Source organism: Pogonomyrmex barbatus, unplaced genomic scaffold (genome assembly GCF_055798465.1).
Source record: "Pogonomyrmex barbatus isolate J1 unplaced genomic scaffold, ASM5579846v1 scaffold12, whole genome shotgun sequence".
Lineage (NCBI taxonomy): Eukaryota > Metazoa > Arthropoda > Insecta > Hymenoptera > Formicidae > Pogonomyrmex > Pogonomyrmex barbatus.
Window position 1 is genome coordinate 7,736,520 of NW_028297108.1, and position 27,307 is coordinate 7,763,826.

At 39.4% G+C, this 27,307-nt stretch overlaps 2 protein-coding genes across 4 annotated transcripts; one reads left to right on the forward strand and one right to left on the reverse strand.

Annotated features, from left to right (window-relative positions):
• The first annotated feature begins 77 nt into the window (after positions 1 to 77).
• On the forward strand, positions 78 to 10,747 carry LOC105427173 (UNC93-like protein MFSD11). The gene is made up of 2 exons (XM_011638810.3): positions 78 to 350; positions 7,447 to 10,747. The coding sequence occupies exons 1-2, from the start codon at positions 264 to 266 to the stop codon at positions 8,737 to 8,739; spliced, it is 1,380 nt and encodes a 459-aa protein (XP_011637112.1). The 5' UTR covers positions 78 to 263; the 3' UTR covers positions 8,740 to 10,747.
• On the reverse strand, positions 3,210 to 27,178 carry Dnah3 (dynein heavy chain 3, axonemal). 3 transcript variants are annotated; one of them, XM_089071440.1, is made up of 14 exons: positions 26,431 to 27,178; positions 26,100 to 26,329; positions 24,391 to 24,660; positions 23,898 to 24,260; positions 23,581 to 23,791; positions 23,262 to 23,489; positions 19,126 to 22,950; positions 18,475 to 18,780; positions 13,165 to 18,207; positions 12,913 to 13,070; positions 12,397 to 12,602; positions 11,443 to 12,005; positions 11,003 to 11,309; positions 6,094 to 10,525 (listed from the first exon to the last, which is right to left on the reverse strand). In XM_089071440.1, exons 1-13 carry the CDS (start codon positions 26,959 to 26,961, stop codon positions 11,013 to 11,015), a joined length of 12,231 nt encoding a protein of 4,076 aa, XP_088927566.1. In that variant the 5' UTR covers positions 26,962 to 27,178; the 3' UTR covers positions 6,094 to 10,525; positions 11,003 to 11,012. The 3 variants fall into 3 exon arrangements, with proteins under 3 accessions (XP_088927568.1, XP_088927566.1, XP_088927567.1); XM_089071442.1 differs by lacking the exons at positions 6,094 to 10,525; positions 24,391 to 24,660; positions 26,100 to 26,329; positions 26,431 to 27,178 and adding an exon at positions 3,210 to 4,382 and having other exon boundaries at positions 23,581 to 23,774; positions 23,898 to 24,092; XM_089071441.1 differs by lacking the exons at positions 6,094 to 10,525; positions 11,003 to 11,309; positions 11,443 to 12,005 and having other exon boundaries at positions 12,436 to 12,602; positions 12,930 to 13,070.
• Positions 27,179 to 27,307: the final 129 nt, after the last annotated feature.

The following is a 27,307-nucleotide window of genomic DNA, read 5'->3' on the forward strand; positions in this document are numbered from 1 at the left end:
ACAATCGATAAATTTCGTGCGATTCGCCGCTAACTTCGCGCCACGCCAGTTTTTTTTATAAGCAGCTGTACGGTGCTGTCGCTCTCAGTCGCGTGGTAGCCTTGTTCATTTCGAGACGCGGCGACCAGCTCTCAGCTGGTGATATCGCAACTAGTCGACGAGTAATTCAGATCCGCGCGCGAAACGCGAATCCATTCTCCGTGTGGTGACCCCACGACTGGTATTTCACTTCAGCGTCACGAGATCGTCCCACAACTGCGATCATGGATCGAAGCTTTTTGAACGTCATGATTCTCAGCTGGGGATTCATGCTGGTGTTCACGGCGTTTCAAACGATGGGCAACATAGAGGTGAGCGACGGCGCACGTGATTGTTATTATCGATGTTAACATCATTATTACCTGTGGGACATGCTTCCGCTGCTTGCTTGCGCGCGCGCGCGCGCACGCTTCGCGATTCATAAACAACTTCCTGTTTCGAGAGAATTTATTTCCGTCAAAGCGAGAGAAATTAGATTTCACGCTTGAATGGAAATAAGCGCGCGAGCGTCATTTTTTCAAAAGGTGCTGGAAGATGTTTCGAAGTTTCTTCGAAACGAGCCTCATTTTAAAGTGATTCGTATAGCCCGATAAAAAATTTTTCCTATATAATTATATACATATAGGAGATATATGTATCCATATATAAAAATATATAATTACATATGATTATATATAAGTATATATTAATACATATGTTTATAATCGTACATAACTCATATGTACCTATACATATTTATATATAATGACATGTACGTTTCACCATTTTATATATCATTATATATACCTAATTATATATGGAAAATTTTTTTTACAAGGAGTCCTTATGTTTCACGCGAGCGCTATTTACGCGTTACGTTCGATGACCATTACATTCATTGCGAATCGGAAATTTCTTTGATTTATCGTATAATACACGTGAAATGTTGCTTGCGAGATTAAGAACAATCTCCTTCATTACGCAACGGTTGACGAAATACAGCTTTATAATTTTATCCGCATTACAGAAACGCGCGATTAAATACGTTGGAAGGGAGCGAAGGGGAGTACGTTTCTCATCTTAATTATTTTAGAGAATCGAAATCCATCATTTTTTAAAAAACTTATAAAATTGCGTATCGTATTATTTGAATTAAAAACTAATACAAATTGAAATATTCTTTAAATAAATAAATTTATAGTTGAAATTTTTATAGCTTTGAAATAATGCAATTTTCTAATTCCTAATGTTTGGCATGGTAAAATGTTATTTATAACGTAATGCTCATTCCGTCTGACATGGGCACTCTCGAGTAACGACACGATTGGATAATACTCGACGATCAGCATTGAGATTTCTTTCTTTTTTTTTTTAGCCCGAAGTGAAGGAATTGTAACATTTAAGCATTCAAGCGCGAGCGATTCGTTTGAGTTATTTTTGGTTTTCTGCAATTATTTATTATCTTGACTGAAGACGGAAACATGGAAAACGAGATAGAACGAGCGGGCCCTTTAATTTCAAGAAACGGAATGAACGAATGAATCTAATTAGATATAAAATGTTTGATTCCCCTTTACATTTCTACCATGACGCGAAATGAAACATTCGTGTTAGTCTATAAAGTTCTAGAAAGTACGAATATGGGATATCATGTGGTTAGTCGTGCGATTTAGAAAGTGCTACAAAAGGCAAAGAGTTAACTAATCACGATCGCCAATCGGCCGCACGAAGCTGGAACGCCTCTAAATTATGCGATATCATTATCGACTGCTTTCGATATTGCGAAATATGCCATCTGCGACGTACGTATTATATACGCTACAGAGCTTTTTCCCAAGGATCGTACCTGGATGTAAAAAAATCTCTATTTGAATGAAAAAAAATCTCGGGATAATTGAAGACAATCCTTTTCCATAGAGTATTATGATAACAGGGAGAGAGGGAGAGAGAGAGAGAGAGAGAGAGAGAGAGAGAGAGAGAGAGAGTGCATGTTCAAATCTTGTTGCTAAAAGCACTTCTCTTTTTGGTTTGTCTTTCTTTTATTTGATAAATAAATCTGTTCACATCTATGTTTCACATCTATGTTTCTATCGCTAGATTATATTACATCTAAGGTTATATCTCAGGTTTTATCAATTTTTTTTCTCTGTCTTTTGCGTCTTAATATTTCATAATTGTTGCACTATCTCGTTTGCGCGATCTAAAATCGTTTCAATATTATTTCAGGATAATTTTTATTACACGACAAAAATTTTCGTCGACGCACAATTCTCTTGTATAATGTTTTCTTTTCTTTTTTTTTTTGTTTCTCTTTACGTATGATCTTCTGAACTTACTTTAAAACGTTACTTTAAAACGTTATCTGGGAGGAAATTACATAATGTATTCCACGGTAATCTGCGAGTAATGCGCGAGAATCGTGTTCTGACTAAACCGCCTGGTAATATCTGTCAGTTATTTTACCGCTGTTATCTACGTAATACAGAAGTATCGCCGGATACGCGATATCGGCGATTTTTGTAACAAGCGCACGAGGAATAATTGATCGCGGCTGCCTGCGCGCGCGGTACAACGATCTTTGTTTGCGCGCAAAATTCACCGGCCGCCGACGTCTGATTAGCGTACAAAAGTCTCAGATTAGGTGATGATATTCCGCAGTGGCGTAGCTTAAGTCGCTGGCGAAGCATCCATGATGATATTTCCGCACTTGGTTTTACAATGATATTTTTCCTCTGAAAGGCTTTTTTGCAAGAGAAAGCGAAATTGAGATGATCGGATGATTAATCGACATTTTTGCGCAATAAGTATCAATCACTTGCGAAGATTTTGAAGTTAAAATCTATGGATTTCTTCTTCGGAACGTCGTTTCGTAATCTCGTCAACCTTTTAAAATATTCATCTCGCTTAGTTTTTAGAATTTTCTTCCAATTAATAGCAATCTGAAAATAATTTGAAATTTAATATTCCCAATATTAAATTTTTTTATATAAATATCGAGAGAGATAAAGAGAGAGAACGTATGAAATAATAATTGATAGAAAAAATTACAAATAAGTAATATTCTAGTCGATTTTATCGGATTCTTCATCAAAGTTTTATAATCTTGTCGATAGCTTTAGTTTACGCGTTTTGTTTTAGTTTACGCGTCTTCTGTCAGCGATTCGAAAATAATTTGAAATTCAGTGGTGTGGGTGTGTGTGTGTGTGTGTGTGTGTGTGTGTGTGTGTGTGTGTGTGTGTGTGTGTGTGTGTGTGTGTGTGTGTCTTATCTGTCAATATTACATCTACTTTTTGACATAGGAATCGAATTATATGGAAGAATAATTGATGAAAAAATTGCAGGCTCTGTGCTAGTTACGAATCTTTGAGGTAAATAATTCTAGCCAACTTTATCAGATCCTTCAAAGTCAAAGTTTTTATTTTACAACCATGTCGATAGCTTTATTTTGCACGTTTAATCGTAAAAAGTTCATCACGCCGGTTACGTCAACGTCAACTCACTTTCGAGATCTGAGATATATTATTTCTCTCTTTTAAAGATCTTGGAGATATTGCCCGTTGATTGGAATTCCACGATTATACTATCGATATCTCTTACAATGTACACAAGATCCAATTTACCGTAATATTTGCACGCGATGATTAAATCGCACGCGCGTATTTAGGTCTTTTAACATCAACGTGATCGCGACCTTTTCGTCTTTTTATCTTATGAAAATAACGTTTCCATTGAAATGGATAATTGTTGATGGGGATGTTAATTTCGGGCAATATCCGGCCAGATTGCAATCGGGTCATTATCATGGAATAGAAATTGACGATTGTCCATTAATGACGTCGATACACTTATGTCAGTTATCTTAATCTTATCGGATCCGATTAAATTATGCAAAAGTCTAATCGAGGAGGAAAAAAAATTCCTTCTTTCAACGACATTGATCTCCATATCCTCGAAAGTCATTAATCTTTTATTCTTACATTTAATCAAAGCGAAGATTTGTTTCGAAATGTATTGGAGATTTTACAACCCTCCGGGGGAAGATGCGGAATCCTGTTTATCGTATCGAAATTCTGGGAAACAGAAACGTCACTTGGACCTCGCCACGGTGAAAGAGAAAGTTCGCCAATGCGAAATGCATCCTAGACGTGCTCGATAATTGTATCCGCCGAAACCTGTTCGAACCGACGCACAACCGGTTCCCTAACCGAATTCATTTTACGTTTGGTGCGCCCTTCGCTTTTCGTGTCGCAATTCGAGGATCGTAATGACTTCACGTTCTTGAAGAGGCCTCCCTCCCGCGATGAGTGGAATGCTATCGAGATAATCCATTATTTCAAAAGAGAACCCCGCGCTCGGAGAAATATCTAAAATAGAAAAACGCCTTGGTCAGTTGATGTGATTGCAGCACGACGCAGTCTCCTTTCACTTTTAAACTCGTGAACACGAGAGAAAGGGGGAGGAGACTCGACTAGATAATGTCAATTATCTATGCGACGACGTAGTATGCTCGGAAATGAAATATACTCAAATAACTTGTGACTATTAATAGTATCGTTCATTCGCATTATACAATCGAAACATAAATAAATTGTCATTTTTTTATTATTTACTAATTTTTTATTAATTTATTTTTATTATTTTATTATTTGCAAAAGAGAAAACGATGCTTTGAAGGCTCTCTTATTATTGTGATGATGATACAACGATCTAATACAGCATCTAAAACTTTCGATAGAAAAGAAAATTTTTTATCAAAAATATCATGATAAAAAAGATTACTTTTAAGGATTTATTTTTATAGTAGATAAGAATTCGATATACTCTGAATGAACAGTTGATAGTACTTTTGTTTCTTTATAATCAGTTATTACAACAAAATTACACTTAAAAATGTATTAAAAAATTTGAATAATTCGATACATTTAAATTTATTTCTTCTACCTTTTTTTAAAGTTATCATTGTAGCAAATGAGCGGTCTAAGTTTTATTTTAATTAATTGAAAAACATGTTGACTATTGGAATAAATACGTCCTCGTGTCTCCCATGTCAGCTATAATTAATATAATCACAATTAATATAATTAAAATAATGGAGGCAAATAATTTTTACAATGCCATAGTAAATGGTGTACAATGTATACTTTACTATGTGTAATACCAGCGTTGCCGGAAGAGATAAATAATTAACGAGACAAGGGATATTTGTAGAATATATATTATTTTACATTTATAATAACATTTTTACCTACAAAATTAAACGGAATAAACACTTTCATTTTTATTTTTCAACAACTCTGGAAAAATATAGATAATGATATTATGTAGAGGACTTGTCAAATATATGAAATATTTATTTCCACAAGCAAAATATTTGTAAATAAAAAGCACAATTTCAATAATTTTAAATTTTTGCAAAAAATATATATCAGAATACTTTGAAATTCAGAATTATTGAAATATTAATTAATTAATTTTAATAATGTATTTTAGTAATGTATAAATTTTACTTATTCTTATTGGAATAAAGTTGTTTTATTAAAGTTGTTGGTACAAATAAATATTTTTAAATACAGATGTTTCTGACATGACAATCTTATTTAAAATTCTTTCGGATTTCTTTTTGTGCGAGATGGCATCGGCTTCAATAATGTAAAAGTTTTGTGAACATTTATCTGTACAATCTTGCAATACTATTGAAGATTTTATCGAATGCCGTTATCGATACGAATACTTGAAGATTTTTATGAAAACAAGGCTACAAAGACATTCGTCAGTTAGAAAACATATTAATACACCGAAAAAGCATACCTATTTATCATTATCGTTTACGTATTGACGATCGTTATCTTGACACAAAACAATTGTATTTACGCGAACACGATAAATATAATTAAACAGCAATCGGATAGCACTTGAAATGTTTTTAACTGAAAATATCTTAATTGAAAATTGATTAAAAACTTTAAAAATTATGTAATTCTGAAAATATATCAATATTTCTCCTGTTGCATGTTATAGAAATATTATTCTAAAGGCATCTACATATACATTATGACAAAATTGATAAAGATCATATTATTTTTTCTTTTTTGACGTCAGAATTTAGTTGAACTTGGGGCTCGTAATGACGCTAATGTTGCGCGCAATAGAAGATAAAGATGTTATATAATAAAAAACGATACTATTACTGATAATTTTCAAGCGGAAGAGAAATCTCGTTGGTTTTAAAGTAGTTGACGACAGATTTACGACATAAATAAGCTGCTATACTTTCCTGTATGTGAAAGTACGGTTGAAACTGTGATAACGCATCGCGTTCGGTCGATTCGATCCTAATATGATAGTAACGACAGGTGAAATCATCAAGGATATACGGACGCGTTACATATGAACCTCTTGAACATTGCTCGAACGATTATTAATTACAACGCGTGCATTAATAAGCATAATTTACGCGCGTTCTTTCTTCAATCTGCTATACATAACTTTTCTTATTGATGAAATCGCTACCCCAGAAAACACATGTCCAAAATCGGAACGTAAAATGTCTCTAAGATTTTTATATATTTATATTTTTTTTCTTTTTTTTCTTTTTTTTTTTTTTTTCCTTTTGGAATGTTGTCTCTTTTAAAAATATATTCATAAAGATAGAATTTTTCTAAGATTATCACGGTACCGTTATTTTTATCGATAAATAAAATCATAAATCAAGTTGGTAGTTGTAATTGCATTAGTATGCAGTTCTCGCGCGTTAAAGCTGCACATTCCTAATTCTTATAACGGCACGTCAAAGGAATATAAAATGTTTATCGCTGTAACATTGGTATTCTGTGGTTATCCTTGACTGAAACGTCATTAACATCGTTCTTTTTGTAGTTTTTGTAAATGCACAGAAAAACCAGTTTCAGATTTAAGAAAAGATACCGGAACTAGCGATACAACGTATATTCCGATGCTTCATATACTGTACTTTTAATAACACTCTTCGAATTCTTATCCATTTGTCGTCTGATCTTGACTTTTCACTTCTTATTTATAAATGTTATCATTCGGGACATCTTTTGGTTTCAGTATTTAACGCCAAAATAAAATATCAACATGTCAACTTCACATTATATAAAGTATAAAAAAAGAGGTGTTCCGTTCGGCAATTAAATTCACAAAGGAAAACCTTAGAAATTTCTTAGAAATTATAATGCATTCTATATTAGACTCTTTTTCTTTCCAAGATCACGAGCAGGGCGACTATTTCCAAGTCGGTTACCGTGGTGGAGTCCGAGTCGTCCATCGGTCGGTGATGACCGACCGATTCATGCATATATGATACGACAATAGGACCTCGACGGTATCGTTAAAAGTCTAACGTTATACGAGAGGAGTGAGGAATAGCGCGTGCTGACCTTGTTGCATCGACTTCTTTGTTCGCAGAAAACTATCCTGAGCAGCATCACAAATGATGATAACAGTTTCCAGGGTGACGCTTACATTAGCCTGTGCATAATCTACGGCGTGTTCGCAACTTGCAACTGGTTGGCACCATCGTACATCTCGGTGACTGGCCCACGGGTGTCGATACTCACGGGCGCTTGCTGCTACGTCCTCTTCATCGCCTCTTTCTTTTGGCCACACGATGCCCTGCTTTACAGCATGTCCGCCCTCGTCGGGATTGGCGCGGCCCTCATATGGACCGGTCACGGCCAGTATCTGACGGAGAACAGTGACAACGAAACCATGTCGCGGAACGCTGGTATATTCTGGGCGATCTTCCAGACATCTCAGTTTGCCGGCAACCTTTTTGTGTTCTTCATCTTCACGGAGCCCAACATCAACAAGGAGCAACGGACGATCGTGTTCAGCGTGCTGACCAGCCTCGCGGTGCTCGGTACCCTGATATTGCTCGTACTGAGAAAATCACCGCAGAAATTAACGCTGGGCGAAGCCGAGGGGGTGTCCAGTGCCGACAAGGAGCTGCGTCTACCGGAACCGAGGCACGAAAAGCCGCTGCTAACCGCGTGGCACGCCTTCACGGACGCGATCAAGCTTTTCGTCACGCCGAACATGATGTTGCTGTCATTGACGTTCATCTACACGGGTCTCGAGCTCACCTTCTACTCCGGCGTGTATTCTAGCAGTGTTGGCTTCACCACCGCGATGAGCGATAATCCCAAGAAGCTTGTTGGACTGTCCGGTATCTTCATCGGAGTCGGCGAGGTCGCGGGCGGCGCGCTTTTCGGTATACTCGCGTCGAAAATATCTGGATTCTGCAGCGGCTGGCCGGTGGTAATCACCGGTCTGATCGTGCATCTCTTCGCCTTCATCACCATCTTTCTAAATCTGCCGAACGATGCGCCGTTCAAGGATACGAACAATGTGGGCTTTATCACGACCTCGCCGATCCTCGCGATGGCGGGCAGTCTTGCCCTCGGCTTCGGTGATGCCTGCTACAATACGCAGGTCTATTCGCTGCTGGGCGTCCTGTTTGCCAACGAGAGCGCGCCGGCTTTCGCTCTCTTTAAATTCTGCCAATCTGTCGCAGCGGCCGTCAGCTTCTTTTATAGCACCCAGATTGGATTGTATGCGCAACTCGGGGTGTTACTTGTGACCGTTTTTATCGGCACGGGGGCCTTTTGCTTCGTCGAATACAAGACAAAAAGGTCGAAAAACGAGACTCCACGAGACATTGACCCGGCGTTAGTCGATGCTACAAGCGGGGAAGATTGATAAGACTAGTTAAATGCATTTTCTTAGATTGAGAAAACACATGTAAATCCGAAATCGAACATGAATGAGGTGCATGAAGGATCTCAGACGACACTGTGAAAGGCTGCGACAAAAGTGAAGCAAATAACTCGTAGTAGCTCGAATGACCGTGAATGCTAATTATTTTAACTCTAGTCTAGATAAGATAGCCTTGTAAAATTAAGTATTACATGACGCACGAGTCCATAATTACTGAAACTTTTTATAATTTTCGAACAAAACGAACAAAACGAACACGGTTGAAGACATTGACTGTGCAACAACTGCAGACTGTAATAAACTGTTGTAATGTACTCTTATTTTCCGAAATTCTACGCTATTGTAAAAAAATCTAATGCATCAAGAATATCATTGATTAATGATACAGAAAGAATATCTAGGAATATTAGGAATTTTCAATCGAATGTATTATCATGTGGTCTTCCAGTTTCTATATATTTCTCAATCTCTACTTTTCGTTTCGTGATAATTATATCTTAGACATCTCTCTCCTTTAAAACGGTATTTTTATGTATGCGAGTGTGCCAAATGTCTGTATATATACATCTGTTTATCGGTATCAGTGTTCTCATTATGCAGAAGAATTGCGTCACTCACACGGAATTGAAAAATCTTACCTTAAAGGCGTCGATCTAATCGACTATTATTAGAATGCAAGATTTATATTTCACCAAGCTGATCGATACAATAATGTACCTTATCCTTTTTACTCACAAATTCGAAGGCTGTGCGAGCGTCCTTTGCATTCGTCGCTAACTCCTTTTTGTGAATTTTAATGTAGATATCTATGAGATCAGATTCGTTTTTAGCAGCGATTCTCACATCAAATTTTGTAATGCACTGCAATTTTTATATTGTGACTAACTAGTCTGTAACACGAGTCCACTAAAAAAAAAAAAAAAACTCTCGTTTAACTAGTCCGTAACGCAGTATACTGACTTTACGTCTGATCGTATGCATGACGTGTATGTGTGTGTGTGTGTGTATGTGTGTGTATGGGCGCATAACGGCACGTGACATTTACAGCTCGAAACTCGATTGAATTGTCCGAGATCAGACTTAAGGATCTTGTTCCTTCGTTGATTGACATTTGCTGCAAGTGTCGCGACGAACATGTAGATTAACTGTGGCGAGCACACAGGATGCATTAAAAGTCGAATATATTTCTCTCGCATATACAACACCTCGATAAGGTAAATATTAAAGCTGTAGAATGCGAGAGAATTAAAGAGAAATTGAAGAATTGATTGTTAAAGAACTAAAATTTAAAAACCGCATTGAAGTAAAGCTTAATATAAATAAGCTTAGTAATCTGCAGTATGATTTTAATAAAATTTTGAAAGGCCAAAATCTTTTTTATAAAAATCTAATCACGCGACTTTTAAGACATCTTCAATGCGTCTGTAACGTCCATGCATTCTATTTCTTTTTTTCATATTTTATTTGATTATGGACATGTTGGATTTATTTTATAAAGAATAAATTTGAGTAAAAATATAATCAATGATGATCAATTATTCTCTTGATAATCAAAATTCTTATATTGTATCAATGAACATATGTATACAATATCATGGTATTTTTAGAGAAAGATTTAAACGCATTCTTGCCTTCATAATCTTTGCACAGAGAAAGGGGATTTTGTATAGAATTTTCTTGAGCATTATGTTCCATTACATTCCGTAAAATGTGTGTACATTTCAAAATATTACTTTCTGCATAGAAGAATTGCATCTTGGATTCGTACCTGATAGAGAATAATCATTATTGTTTTTAATCATCGAATAATCTATGAATAAAATTTTATGATATATATATATATATATGTTTATATGAATTTATTATAATAAACAATGTAATGTATATATGAGATTGAAGAATGTTATATCTATTAATGATAACACGACGTGTTATTGTTATTAGTTAAATATATTTATAATACTGTATAAATATACTTTTTAATTTCCTACTTTTGCGAATTGTTTTTGTGAAAAGAAAAATGTTTCCTTCTGACTCATAAGTCTTAAATATGTTAAGTAAATATGTTAGGTTTTAAATATGTTATGCAGCTTTGAAAACACGCGACCACTATATATATAGAGTTTGTTGCAAAATTCTTTAATAGCTAAAATGATTCTATTAATTACGTTTATCAATCTTTCAATATATCACTCATTCGTGTGTTGAATCATCTCTCTCTATAAATCACATTGATAATTCATACCTCGTTTTTATTAATCATCAAGTTGACAGAGCGCAGCTACACCTCGATTAATCCAATGTGATTCATCCAGATCTGTTGGAATTAGGATATAGAGTATAAAATTGGAAGAATGTCCAGTAGTAGCTAATACACCGCGTCTAGCACTTGTCTTGTACACAGGACAATGATAAACGTCTTTTATGTCGAATTCAGCTTTTACACCAGGTTTTAACCATATAATGGGTAGCACGTCGAACATTATCTTGGGTTTAGATTCATCCAGCAATCTCGTCTCTCTGTTCCATCGAGCTCCTTCCAAGAAGAGACCCTGAAAAAAACATTGCGAATAAAGGTTTATTGATAGTTGAAGACACGTCATCGCGGCCAAATAAAAACCGTAGAATGTAAAATCAATTTTGAAATGTTTATTTAAGTTTAGGTGCGAGTAAAACTTTACATACGTGTATATAGACGCCATAAGAAGGTGCAGAGTTAACGCTCGATTCGAATTGAGTGAATTCGAATTCAAAGTCTAGCAGATCGATCGGTATTTTGTGTTTGCGAGCATAATTCTGCAGCACCGCGGTTAGAAATGATTGCGTAAAAAAGAAACCAGATATCCAAAAGACATTCGGTGCGTCATGATCAATCCAATCTTGCAGGAACTGCAATCTTGCCAACAGGTCGTTCACATAACTGCCCAGCGGTTTTAGCGAGGGATATGATTTTCTATCCCACGCAAGGGGCACTTTGCCGATGCTTATGCTATGATAAATTTCCTCTAGTTCCGGTGACATCAGCACCAATCCTTTGATGGCTTTCTGCACGTTGTCCAATGTTTCCTTGATGACTTCGGTGAGTTCGTTAAATTTAACAAGCTCCTGACGCAACACTGTATTCATACTGTTGATGTAGAGTACCGGATATTTGCTCGACACATAGTCTATGTCAAACGGTGGCCGCATTCTTGATAGGATCTCACTGGCCAGAGCGAAAACTATTTCATCCGTGTCTTTCTCGACACCTGAAAATTAATAAATCATCATATTATCATCGTATAATTTGGATTATGACATGACGTATCTGACATATCTGAAAACAGTAACATTATTATAAACATATTTCATAATAATAGCACGTTTGTACTATTTGACCATACAAATTGCAATCTTGTGACAAAAATTATTTGTATAATATTTTTGCAATTCACTCGTACAAAAAAATCTATCAAGTGCATTGAATAATATAGAAATTGTATAATATCTATTAATAGGCAATCTATATAATATCTATTAATAGGCATCGCAACGATAATATTTCATTTATAAAAAGCAACGAAACGAATTATTATGAACGATTATCATGAAAATTGATTTGAGTTTGGAATTGGAAAGTATTATTTATATTATACTCGCCTTTTCCGCTAATTTGTGGCTGCGTAACAAGCGCACTCGCTAATAGTTGCATCGCTCCCCGATTGTCCTTCGCTATGTCCGCATTTTCATGCAAACCAAAAACTTCTGGCATTGGATTAATTGGTAAACTGCGAATGTATTTCAGACATCCCTCATAATCGGTGTTCTCCGGTATATGATAAATTTCACTCGGAGAGAAAGAGTATCTGCAAAGTTAGAAATTACATATAGAATATTAAAAAGAACTTAACGAATTTTCAAAAATGTATCATTTGACTGGTATTGGATTGGTAACAAAAATTTGATTATACTTTTCAATTTTTTCATCTTGAATATTTAAAATTAAGTTATAATATTATTAAAGTTACAATATTCATTTAAAAAAAAATTTGATAACTAATTTGTTTATGGATAAATTTTGATTTTTATTATATGGGAAAATCAATGTCAAGTTGATAGAAAAATATATTCCCAGCTTTTTCAATTTTATATAGACTTGAAAATAAGAAATATTACTCTCTACGTATAATAACATCAGAATTGTAAAAGTTCTTCAGCAACGTATTCAGCAAACGTCTGTCTTTATCATCGGTCACTCTTCCTCCATAATTGCATTCTCCTGTCAGATAGATGAGTGCGTCGAATGGTACTTCATCGTAATCATTCAAAAATAGCTAAATCAATGAGAAAACATAAATATCTATGTCAACGCCAAGATATTCGTTATATTCATTAAATTAATAAAAAGAATGTCGCTAATGCCAATACCTGTAATTGTAAAATGCTGATACGCAAATCAGTCTCATTGAATTCATAAGGTATATTCCAACCGAGTGGACCGAAATACCGTCTCTCTTGCACCACCGCGTGAAAGAAACATAGGGAGAACAATAATTTCCTCCACTCCACTATCTTCGTGCACTCGCGGAAGAATTTGGGATCCGATATAGGATCGTTCAAATAACTTCGCAACAAGTTGTTTTTCAATCCCTTCGGCGGTTCGTTCGTCATCTTGACGCCGTTCTGCAGTATGGACACCGGGAATCCTTTGGACGGATAGCTAGTCAACCATATACGAAAGTCAGAATGCGTGTTCTCAGGCACGATAATCTCGTCGCATATTCGGTCGAGTTCCTTCATCCACGACACGGCGAGATGACAGTTCTGTAAAATGACCCACTCGCCGCTTTTAATACCGCGCTCGATCATACTAATCGCAATCGGGCCCTGGCCTTGCCCTAGCGATATCGTTAGGAGATTCTTCTTCGAGATTCCGCGGTCCTCGGCAAACTTGATCAGTCCAGCCATCGGGTCTGCTCCGGGCGAAAGTATAAAGATGAGGGGCGTGACATTACTCGAGTCGTCATACGAACTCTGGAGATCGAACGGCGGTGGTTCCACGAAAGGTACGCCCATGTGATGGATGATGAACGACTGAACGGCGGCGACCAGCTTGTCGGTCCTCACGCATCTCAGGATCACGAGCTTCCTCAGGCTCTCGCCCTCACGTTCGAACGGTGGCGGAAAAGGATGCTCCTGCGGATTCGACAGATCGTAATACGCCTGCCATTGCGATATATTGGACTGGAAGGATTCTCTCAACTTTTCAAGACCTGGTAGGAGACTAGCCCTTACAATCTCGGACCAGGATTTGTCGGTCAGCCACGAGGGATCGGGATTGGGATAAGGATTATCGAGAGCCACTCCGCCTGTTAATAGAAATACCCAGAGCTCTTCGTTCAGTTTCTGAGCGGCGCGTAACAGGTCGGCACAGAGAACCAGAGAGAATATCAACTTGTCCTTCTCAAACAGAGAACGACACACGTTTCTATAAATGCTCGCCGTAAAATATGAATTGAGACTCTTCATTCGCATATCCAGATCTGCCGATTGCTCGCTGTGAGCTATCGCCATGACGTAGAGATGCAGGAACCACGGTAGCGAGTACTGGTACATAGGATCGATGTTGGCCAGCTCGGAGATGCAAAAGAAAAGAACTGCCCCGTGCTTCGAGACTGGCTTGTAACCATTGCGAGCTCTGTCTATCTCCGCCGAAGTCTTCACCGCAATTTCCTGTTTCGCCTCAATATCCTCCGATAACATCTTCGAGGTCGAGAGTATCCTGATGGCGGTTTCGTCTTCGAGTATGTTGCCTTCGGATGTGGTAAGAACCTCCAGGATTTTATCCTCGATCTCCTTCAGAATTCTCCTGTTATTCGCGCCCTCTACTATCAACTGATTTTTCTTGTCCTCTAGCATCGGCAGCTCCTTAGCTACTACAATACCCAACAGTTGGTCCTGCAGGCCCTGAGGTGTAATCATGAAATTCAATAACGTTACCTTTACCGCAATCTCGGGCAGGTAATGCGGATTTCGTAGACGCGTAGTGATATAGAATCGAAAATTTGGATTGTACTCTAACACGGTCTCGCCGAACTTCATGTACAGCACTCCGCGCTGTTTATATATGTTCTTCAGCAGCACAGGTTCCAGGATCGCATCGATCTCCTCCAGAATATTTTCCAGCAATACCGGCAATCCCAGTTGAACGCTCATCTCCATTACCCTCATGTAATTGGGATCCGTGAGCTTGATCACCGCCAGCTTGTTCGGCTTCTCCATGTTCTTCACCCATTTATTCGCCTGATTCTGTGGATCGATCATCAGCGGCCAACGATCGGCGTGTTTCACAATTATACCGTTCTCCACGGAGAAGTTGTCGGCCGGCAGACCCTGGATAGCCCAACCCCGGATCTCTATCGCCTCGCCAAGTATATCGATCAGATTAAATCTCGCGCCACATGGTATAGCCGCTCGTATGCAAGAGACGTGCCACTGGTCGATTAAATTGTTTCTGTATTCTATTGTGAATGCTCCTAGATAAGCCACCATTCCGGACGACAACAGAATGTCTCCGATTACATTTCCCAAACTAGCGCCCAGTTTACTAGCGGTTTCGCTCCATCTAGTTTTCTCACCGCTCAGTCCACCCAGCAGTTTTTCCGCTCTTTCCAGTTTCTGCCTGCAGTAATCGATCTGATCTTCCAGCTTCTTCTTCTCGCGCATACACTCGGCGAACTCGTCATTCAGGGACTGCAACTTTTGCGTCACTTCCTGCAGCAGGGCCCTCTTCTCGTTGAGCATCTCCATTTGCGTGGCCAGCGCGGCCTCGGCTTCCGCCAGCATCGCCTTCTTCGGCGCAACGACCTTGATCACGCGATCATATACTTCCATGGCGCGCACCCACTTGCAAAGACCTTCGCACGCGGTGGAAACCTTCTTGATTGCTTCCGGTTGGAAGCTCCGGTCGTTTATAAATTTCTCGCGGATGCGTTTCATGTATGCGGGCGGTATGTTGTCCTTGTCAAAGTTTTTCAGATTCTCCAAAAACTTCATTTCGCCAAGTAGTCTGATGGACGCGGGCCAATAGTCGTCTATCGTTTGGCCAGTAACCGGATCTTGGACTCGATCTGGTTTTATGCCCTTCAGCACGCATATCGCTTCCATCACCAGTCTAACGCCGGCCGGAGGGCTCTTCATCGCTTTCACGATCGTGATGTCCGCCGGCTTGAGGGTGTCCAACGCTGCCAAGGCTGCTTCTAACGCCGGAGTAGCCTCCGCCAAATCGCTCTCGCAATCGTCCTTGATTGCCTGAGCCGCCGCGGCCGCTTCGTTCGCTAAAGCTTCATCAGCCGCCACGATCTCTTTCTTCGCTTCCACGTTGATGGTGTCCTGCTCGATTCTGATCATTAGCTTGTCGCTCAACTGCGACTGCGCTAATAATTTTGGTTGTAATTGATGTAGTTCGTCTTGCATAATCGTCACCTGGCCCGCAGCGAAGTCCAGCCTCTCCAGACCGACTTCATAGCGATTCTGTTGCACGGTAATCTGTTCGATTTTCTGCCCGTACAATCTGTATAACGATTTGATTAACTGCAGGAAACTCGTAGGCGTGATGTAATACCGTCTGCCGTAAGTCAAATAATAATCCTCGCTCGTCACGGAGACGCTTGTATGAAACTCTTTGCACATCTGTACACATTTCTCACGCAATTCCGAACCAATATCGAGATCTCTTAATGACATTCTAGCTACTTTTTCAAGAGCATCCTCGGGCCAGACCGTGTACCAATCGATAGTACAACAATTAATGAGCGATGGGAACATTCTGAGACGATTCCGAAAAGTGTCGCCTATTGGTGACATTGTCAAGACTATGTGAAGGAATTTTTTAATCCTTTCGATGAAGAGACCATAAAGCACCATCGGTGTCATTTCCACTTTCTTGCCACCGCTCGCGTCTCGTGCGATGGTCATCATCTTGTCCAGTATTTCCGCCTTCTCCTCTACCGCGTACAAATTTGGGACGTCCGCGGTATTCAAGATCATGTTAATGTCCTCGATGAAAGATTCGTCCTTGATCTGATGATCGCCGAAGATAAAAACGGTGGGCTTGCCGTCACATCCGACGCGCAACAGTAAATGCTTCAGATCTTCCCGCCACTCGGCTGGTCCGTAGGTCTTGGTGATCTCGATCTGATATATCTGATACTCGCACATGCTGGTCGCTAGTTTGGTGCAGGAACCGCGACCAGAACCACCTATTCCAACGAGTAGGGCATGGCCATTGTCTTGCAACAATATTCGAGAAACACGAGAAATATGCTCGATGGCGTAACGGAACAGCACCAGATTCATCGGCGCCTGCGAAACCGCGTTGTACTCGGCCAAATAATAATCCATTTTTTCCTGGAGATCCTCCAAATCTGTCACTTCGTCGTACACCTTCGGATCGGCGTCGGGCTCGATGTAATTCCCGAAAAAGAGTTCGCGAATGTGAGAACGCGTGATCGCTCGTTCATTCGGCTTGAGCAAACTGACGAGCACCTTTTCCAACGGCTGACGCAACTGATCGTAGCAGGTATATTGCACCATCCTGAATAGCGTTTCACGATCAGTGTCGTCTATCAACCTGTCGTGGAAAACACGATATACCTCGTGAACCCATAATCTGATGAGTTTATCGGGATCTTTCATTCTAGCCGCTGGCACCAGAAGTACACCGCCGATAACTCGACTGAAATCGCGCAAGTTAAACTTGTAATGGCTTCTCGATGGCGTTGGTAGGAAATTTTTGATAGCTTCGAGAAACACCTTCATGGTTGCATTCACTGTCATCTTGCTCAATCGTGAAACCTCCGGAACAAAGCCCTTGGCGAAATGCCAGTCGAGAATCGACGAGAAAATCTTCGTCATCGTTGCTTCCTCGAAGGAATCGATACCGATCACATGCATATGACGAATGAATCGTGGCGTCACGACATTAGAGCCGCCTCCGGGTGGTAGCATAGCCGCGATTAGCAGGATATCCACTAGGTACAGCATCGAGGTGTCCTTCGGGTCGAACCAGTAACCGTGATCTATCCATTGACGAAGCAATTCTATCGGCGGTTGGGCGCCATAGATTTCCACCTGCGGCATGCTAAGGTCATCGACGAATAATACACACTTTTTCCCCATCGCAGGACCGTAAACCCCTTTTCTTCTTCTATCCAACTTTGACATGACCATCTCCTGTGTCAGCGGCGCGTTCGTACGCGCGCTAAAATTTACAATATTCTCTAAGAATTTTTCCCGAGGTAACGATACGAGGTAATTTAACACGATGGCGGATTTGCCGGTGCCTGTGGGTCCCACGAACAAAAGTGGCACTAATCTCCGCATAAATTGCTTGATAAAGAAATGCTGAATGGATGTCTCCGGTGTTTGGATGATCAGCTCGCTCGCTTTCGCCGTTGCTGGCAAAGGTGCCTGAAACATATATTCTAAATGTTTATTATTTTCCCTTTGCTTTTCTCCAAATTGCCGACAATTTCAAATGCTTCACTTGAAATTTTTATTAATTTGATTTGTATATGTTTATATTAATGCTCCGATATTAATTAAAAAATTTATCAAGTTTTAAAAATATATAAAAGTAGGAATATTATAATTACCTTTTAAGTTTTTATCACTCATCTTATGATTTTATCAATACATATAATTCAATACATATAATTGCTTTTTTTTTATTAATACCTGCTGCATAGTATCCATCCAAGATATCCAGCATCCACTATTCCTCTTCTCGTAAATCCAATCGTATACCGTACCTCTATCGGGAAAAATCTGTTTCTTCGTCAATTTGAACATCTTCGGCTTAGGATACTCCTCGATATTACCGAGTAACAATTTTCGCAGATACACGTCAAAGGCTTTTCTGCTGTCGCTCGTTAATATTGAACACATGCCCCAAACTATGCTGAAGAGTAATACACACTGCAGCCATACCGTGCTCACTTGTGTCTCTTCTGCTAACATCATGCTGAATACTCTTGTGAAAGACTATTATATGTAAAAAGAAAAACATTAAATTAAAATGCATTAAAAAAAAGTATATGTTTAAAAGATATTGTAATTTTGAGGGTTCAAAATGTTCATTATTTTTTTCAAGTTCTATTTTCAATAAAATTATAAAAAGGAATATTTTTTAAAAAATTTTCCGAACGAAAGAGATAGTAGAGTATTGAAATGTAGTAACTTCGGCAATTAATAAAAACTCCTGTGAAATTGCATAATTTTGTTTTCAACTTTACTCGCTCGATAAGTTAATAAATTTTTCACAATTTTAATATTGTAATAGTTCCTTGCTAAATCGAGTAATATAACACAATTTTTTGTCATACTTACTAGAAACATATGTATCTCCGATGTATTTATAAAAGTCTTACAACTGCGTTGGATAAAACGTAATATTGGATTAGTTAGCCATTCGATCAACTCGAAGATGAGTTCACATTGTTCGGGCAGCAATTTTTCATCGAGATATTTCTTGTAAGATTCGAAAATTGGATGCCAACCCAACTGAGAAGGCTCCATGTAGATCATGCCGCATCTGCTGACGGTAGCGGGCGAAGCATGCTCGAGGTCTGCTGGCTCGAAGATCATATTCATCTTGGGGGACATCTGTATGATCTCGCCTGACATCAAGCAGAGCTTTTTATTGTCGTCCAGCACGGTGTTCATGCTCTCAATCCAGATCGCGTCCACTGGACCGTCGAATACGATCCATTTGCGCTCCAACGAGATGGATTGCGCGTACTCGCGAAACGTATTGGCCAACACGCCGTCGCTCCATTCGTGCGACACCGGATCGAAGCTACCATACAGCTGGCTCAACATGATAGCCTTGGGATTGATCACTCGATAAATCGTGCGGTGCTCCCGCATCGTGGCTTTCCGTCTCACCGATAGATCGCCCAGGGAATCGGCTAGTGCCTGATAGGCTTGGGTTTTGCCACCCAAGGCCGTACCGACAATCATCAGACCATGTCGCACGAGTATCATTTCGTAGATCTGTACGATCTTCTCCAGGTACCAATCGGTAGCCTGAAGATTTCGCTTCGCTAGATTCGTCTTCAACAGTTCCACCAGCTCGCCACGTTCCGGTTGTGGCAGCTGCACTTCCGGGAAGAGATCCATGTAGATGCCGTTGAAAAGAGAAACGTCCTGGGAGAGAAACTTGGGCAAATTGACATCCACGATGGCGCGGAGTACCAAAAGGTGCTCCTCGCGCTTCGGATATTGGAGCTTCAGATTGCCGGCCGCTATGAGTACGGTTTTGACCGCCCGCATTCCGTAATCGTAATGTTTTTGAGAACTCAATTGTTCGGAACATAATTTGTAAGTGTGAACTATTTTCTCCGCTAGACTCTTGGCGTTCGTGAAGCCGTACGAGTACAAAGTAACCTCACCGATCATGGCATAGTCCGGTACCATCATCGCCACCGTCCGGAACAACGCCTTCAAGTTGTCCGGTAGTTCCTGTCGACCAACGTAGCCCGGGTTCATCGTTATGATGACATTACAGGTGGGATTCAACTTTAACTCGGTGCCCTCGAACATGAACTTGTCCAGCTTCATGCTTATGGCCATCTGTATCGATAATATCTGCTGCGCAATCACGGATAGCACTTCCACCTCGATTCTGTTAAATTCATCGAAGCACGCCCAGGCTCCGGACTGCGCGATACCTTTGAAGAATTTGCCCATCGCTTTGAAATCTAATCCCTCGGAACAGTTGAACACCACGCACTGCTTGGCCACGGCCTTCGCGAGATCCTTGGCCGTTTCCGTCTTGCCAGTGCCCGCCGGTCCTTCCGGCGAGCCACCCAAGTTCAACTTCAACGCGCCCATCAGAGTCCTATAGCATCGATCGGTCAGCGGTGTTATCACCAGTCTGGACGTATTGCCGAGATATTCGAAAGCGTACATGATATTCGTCGTGACCATGGAGACGGTGATGCAGTTGTCCAGCCAGTAGTAGCGCAGCTGCGCTATCCAGTTAAAGTCCGAAGGGTCGTCGACCTTTTTGTCGACCAGCAGCTTCACCACGTCCCGAGCGTGTACATCTAACACTATTAGGGCATTCAACGTTATTCTGGTACCGGGCTCTAATTTGCCGCGCACAAGCGTCACGATTTCCTCTATTTGATCGCTGCACTTGTATAAGTAAGATGCCGTGGAGCGATCCTCGAAGGATTCGTACACCTCGCTAGTCCAATGTACCTGGCTGCTACAGATGATAATCTGACCGGGCCACGAGAGTACCCATTCTTCGCGTACAGCATCGAAATACGCGACTATACTATTCTCAGCGATGTCGCGTATCGACATCGTCATAAATTCTTCAACCTGACATAGCCATCTCTCGACCATACCTTTTGCGTCAGCCGGATAAATCTTGCCACTCAGAGGCACGTATTCCTCCTCAGCCGACAGCATGCCGATAATCTCCTCTTCCTTAGTGAAACGAAGCTTGTTAATACCTTCGAAGCACTTTCGCAGATGCGGCTGTACCCGCTGCGGATCTTTAGTCTCGGACAGAATTTCCAAGAGTTCGTCGTTTGATAAGAAGAAGAATCGCGGGAAGAATAGACGCTTCTTTTCTAGGTAATCGCTCAAACCCTTTTCAATCTCTTCGAGCAACGAGTTGCAGAGTTTAAATTCCTGCAACATGTTAGGCATCGCGGTGGCATCGGTCACACGTCTATTGTCGTAGACGTAGGACATAATATTGCGCCAGATTTTGTCGATTCTACGGAAATTCCTCGATTCGGTTGGCATCTGACGCAGAATGTCCTCGCTACTAAATATTGGTTCCAAATACATCCAAGTGGCCTGACAAAGCAACCACTGATCGATGATGTCCTGCATCATTATCAGCTTTTCCTCCCACTGTTGCATCTCTTCCTCGAATGCCTTTACGAAGGGCGAACCGCGCATGGTCTGCGCTGTGAGAATATGATCGTCCAGCAACATCTGTATATCATCCACGGCAGTCAATATAAACACTCCGGTTTCTCGGTAAGGCGTCAGCTCAAAGTAGACCTCCTGCCACTCGTCTTTCATCTTCTGCAGATTCCGTTGCAGAGTGTACTCCTTCGTGGCCATCGAAGCTATCTCTTCCAATTTGGCGATGAAAGCCAGTAGTCCGTATTCGATCATTTCCGACAGACTGCTAGTGTCTGTTGGTACAATCGTCATGTCGACAATCTTGCTGATCCTCTCCCAATGTCGGGCTTGTAGACCTGGCGTACAAATGGTCTGCAATATTGGGATAAATTGTCGGAACTTCTCCACCTTGCCGCGTACTATCTCAGCGACGCGCCTCGCACCTGGCACCTCTGTCAACATGCGAGCCAGCTTGTATAAAATTCGCCATGTGTTTTCAGTTTCCTCGCGCACTTGTTCCGCGTCCAGACCCAGGAACGGACCATAAAACCATTTGTCATAATTTCGGTGGAAGTCTAAAGCGGTATGCCATAGTTTGTCAAAGGTGTCTACCGTACTGGACATAATTGGCAACTCTATATACGGACTCAATTCTATATCCAGTAATCCTTCCTCCTCATTGATCTTCTCGGCTTCCTTATGAATCTCTGTCATGGTTGTAGAAATATGATCAATTTCATCCACGGCTTGCTCCATTTCTTCCATCGTGAGGATCGGCGGATCTTTTCGTTTGAATTGCTCGATCGCTAGCTGTATCGTATTTATCTTCTTTTCGAAGGTGTTTCGTCTTGTACGAAGTACCGTTTCTAAAAAGTTCTTTCTCATGTTTAATCTATTGCTTGCCAGTTCCATCACGACTTCCATTTCCTTCGGCCAAGTGATGGTGCGTGAATTCAAGTGGATATCTTCATCTGAAAGCGGCTGATAATCGAACAAGAATAATGTCAATTCAACTGAGCGAATTAACCGTCTTCTTAGATTAAACATCGTTGTGTCGCGGCTTTCACACAGATAGTTGTATAACTCGACTACTTGTTGCGTTGTTTCCGGCATCTTTGAGATATTCTCAGCTATCTCATCGAAGATTGAACACAATTCGCGATTGTTGGCACGCAACTCGCTGGCAAAGAAATCACATATTTTGCTTCGAAGAGCGTGTAAAATTTCCCTCATCGTATCGTTTACAGTACTGCAATCAATCTCGAGCATGTTCAACGGGATCTATTACAAGAAAATTAGTCAAATTATATAAATTATTATTCACATTTCATCACATTTCACATTCGAAATGCAGTTATACTGTGTTTTTATACCAGGAATTAAATGGCATTATAAATTTTCTGATAATTAATTTGTTGATTCCAAATAATGTTACGCTAAAGGAAATATTTAAAAAGCTTTAAATTAATACTTTTTTAGTATTGATGTTTGTACTTTGGTATCGGTATTAAGAATTTTCTAATATAAAAATGTTGAATTATTGTTTGTCCGTTTATCTGGTAGAATTAATTGCGACTCAATCGTGAACTTACTTTACATCGAAACATATAAATTTCTTTTCGTAGAGCATCGTATGCCTTTATCTGTTGTTCAAATTCCCGCAACAATGGTACTGGTTCCAGCTTGAAGAAATTATTCAATTTTTCCTCGGCTACTCCGCTTGTAATATACAGTAGATCGTTATAGCACTTGAGGTAATTGTCGGGACCAGTTATGTGCTTAATAATTATGTTCAAAACGTCGTTGATGATGTTCAATATCTATGATAGTAGCAAATTTATTGAATGTTCGACATCTTTTCGTTAAAATATTTTATTAAAATATAAATATATTTATTATAAGTACAATTACCGTATCTTCGAAACGCGAGATAGGAAATAAATAACCTGTATCCTTCAGTTCCGGAAATAAAAGGGTTTCGATCTTGGGTATCGTAGCGCCTATCATGATGATCTTATCGAAACATCGCGAGATCATAGTGTGCAACTGAAAGATATCTGGTTTGCAGTGTAATTTCGTCGTATAGAGTTTTGGTTCCACTTTTACTGTTATGAAAGGAGTTCTACAATGTAATTTCTACTATATTCGCATCCATTTTAATCAACATCAAAAAAAGTTAATAATTTTGTTTACAATCTGTGTATACATAATAAAAGTAAGAATTTTACTCGAGAAACATGAGATCCTTGTACTCTCCCTCAAACACATTGCCATCTTTATACCGCATGAAAAAATCTCTTATGTCTTCTAACGTTTTCATTATCATGATTCGTAGTTGCTTTGACAATAGAGAATTGACACTACGAAAATATTTTTCAATCATCGCGGTAGACGCGTTAGGCTGCATTTCGAAGTACTGCGACCAATCGTCCTTTTTTTCGAGAAAGATTTCCGCTATATCGGCCAACCATTCTTTAACGAGAACATCAGTAGCAGCGGTACACAGAGCATCGAATTTCGGCTCGATTTCCGCGGCCGGAATAGGAAGTTTGCCAAAATCTTGCATGCGAATTATTCTTACTTGATGATATCTAAGACAGAGGAGACCGTTGGTTATATACTCGATGATAAACATATCTTATTTAAATTATCTCGGTTACTTAAGCGTCAAAAGAAAACAAAATTAAGTTTTTAATTTTTTGATTAGCAAATCATTCTTACTTTGTAAACCATAGATCCCGAATGTCTCTCAATATCGCATTCCCGATAAAAAGATTATATTTCATCGAATGACTTGCCATGACTTTGGACTGATGCCAAGGCATTGGTGCACGAACGCATAAAACGGGAAATTCCATAGGAAATGTCTCTATACATAAGCGTTTTCGTTCATCGGAATCCATCAGAATATAATCCACTATTGCACTACGAAGGCTTTGCTTATAGTCGTCAACTATTTCTCGCTCTAAACCTTTTGTTATAGCATCGAAGCTGTAAAATACATACTTTTGATTAATGAGAACATTCATTAGTCACAAATACACAACACACACACACACACACACACACACACACACACACACACACACACACACACACACACACACACACACACACACACACACACACACACACACACACAAACATACTACATTAACAAATTATAATGTTAAAATATACTTTATTTTTATTTCTTTTATCATACTTTTATTAGGTGTACAAAAAAGTTCTGAGCTTTAGATTTCATACAACCGAAATAACAATTTAAATTTTATATATCTTTTCGCCCTTTTGCGGTTTTAAAGCGTTGACATTTGGCCTTCTAAAATGCCATACTTGATTGAATTGCAAGCACTGCTGAATATAAACTCTGCGCAAACTGAAAAGGAGCTTGCAGAACAGCTTGGCGTTACGAAGCAAACCATTTCCGTACGTTTACATACGATGGGAAAGGTTCAGAAGGAAGGCAGATGGGTTCCGCATGAATTGTCCGAAGACAACAAAAATCGTCGGCGTGACACTGCACTCACTTTGCTTTCAAAGTTCCGGAAAAAAGATTTTCTGCACAAAATCATTATAGGCGATGAAAAGTGGATTCTTTATGATAATCCTAAACGTAGAAAATCATGGGTTGACCCTGGTCAACCTTCGACATAGACGCCAAAGCCCAATATCCACGCTAAGAAGGTTTCGCTCTGTATCTGGTGGGATTGGAAAGGTGTGTTGTATTACGAGTTGTTACAACCGAGTGGAACAATCACGGCAGACCGCTACCAACAACAATTGACCAATTTGAGCGATGCATTAGAAGAAAAGAGGCCATTTACTGGCCAAGGACGTCGTAAAGTGATCTTGCTTCATGATAATGCTCGACCACATGTTGCGAAAGCGACTCAGGACCATATCTTTGCGTTAGGCTGGGAACTTCTCCCGCACGCGGCGTATAACCCAGACATGGCGCCTTCCGATTACTACCTATTCCGGTCGCTGCAGCATCATTTGGCTGATACACATTTCGTGAGATTTGAAGAGATACGAAAATGCATTGATGACTTTATCGCTTCGAAGCCGGGTGAGCTTCTATCGTCAAGGAATTCGCAAGCTACCCGAAAGATGGCAAAAGGTCGTTGATGCAAACGGGGAATATTTCGCTGATTAATATTTTTTTGTTTGTTTTTGAATAAAGATTGAATTTTACAAAAAAAAGAGCTCAGAACTTTTTGTACACCTAATACATTCTAATAAAAATAAATATATATTATATAAATAATGTATTGCGAATATATATAAATAAAGCAAGAAATTAAATACAGAAAATCAGCATCATTAACGCAAAATTAACGCACTATAATATTTTAATATAATATTTTAAAAAATTACTATTTTCGGAATAAATAGTCTAAAAATAAATACATAAATATAATACTTACTCTTCACGTTCTTGTAATTTACCGATAATGCGTTTCTTCGCTGCATCGATATTAACATAATCGTATGGTTGTAAGTGATAATCGCTTATACAATGATCTCTAAGATAAATTATTTTAGCAACATCTTCAGATTTAATTAATCGTCTCTGTTCCCTATAGACTATCGCCATTAATTCGGCCAATTGTTCATCCACGGATTTCGGAACTTCAGCCTCGACGTATTGTACTATCTACAAATACAGTGATGTTAATTTTATTATATATCTGTCAATTAGAAAAATTAGCTATTTTATTCAAAATATTTATGAGATTTACAAAAATGTCTCGTTACCTCCCGATCCGATTTTCGCTTCGTTATTCTGCCTTTGCATACGGATAATTCTTTTTTCATTAACACTCTCGCTTTCCGACTTTTTTTTTTACGCAACCACGTGTCATCTACTAAATCCTTCAGACTCACTATATTTTCCGGCAGAACATCGCGTTTCTTCTTGGCCACGGCTGCACATCTTCGTTTAATTTCTTCCTTATGTCGTTCGATAAAAACACGAGGCGGACTTATAAGCGTACCGTCGGCACCGAAAGGATGCCATCGTGCAGGCTTAATACCGCGTTTAGTGAAAGTCCTGGCTCGAAATATGTGCGCATTGGGTGTAAAAATACTGCCTATACTGTCGGTAGGTTTTACATAGCTATGCCAATGTTTGTACGGAACAGTTCTCGTCCACGAAGACTCCTGTATCAACTTCTGTTTCTCTGTAAATTGCAGCTCTTTTGACATTCCCGGCAATGAACAGTCTTTATATCCTGTTATTACATTTATCTTGTCATAAGTTTTACATGTTTCCTTTCTTTCAGACATTTCTGTCAAATCAACATTAAAAGCATCAAGATGTAAGGTTCTCTGTAGATGTCTTCTACATAATCCTTAGCAAATCCACTAAAAAAAAAGGTGTTTTGTTTTCTTATTATACGCCATTGTTCAATATTGCTTACTCCTAAAAAATATATGAATAAATTCTTGATAGCACTCGGTATATCATCTACATTGATATCAACAGATAAACCGTCAAGTAATAAGTATAACGAAGATATTCCTAACCCGAATCAATACGTTATATATATTTATACATATACATATATATGTATATATACATACATATCACGTAACTATGACGACTGTGACCATGAAGGAATTATTGATAATG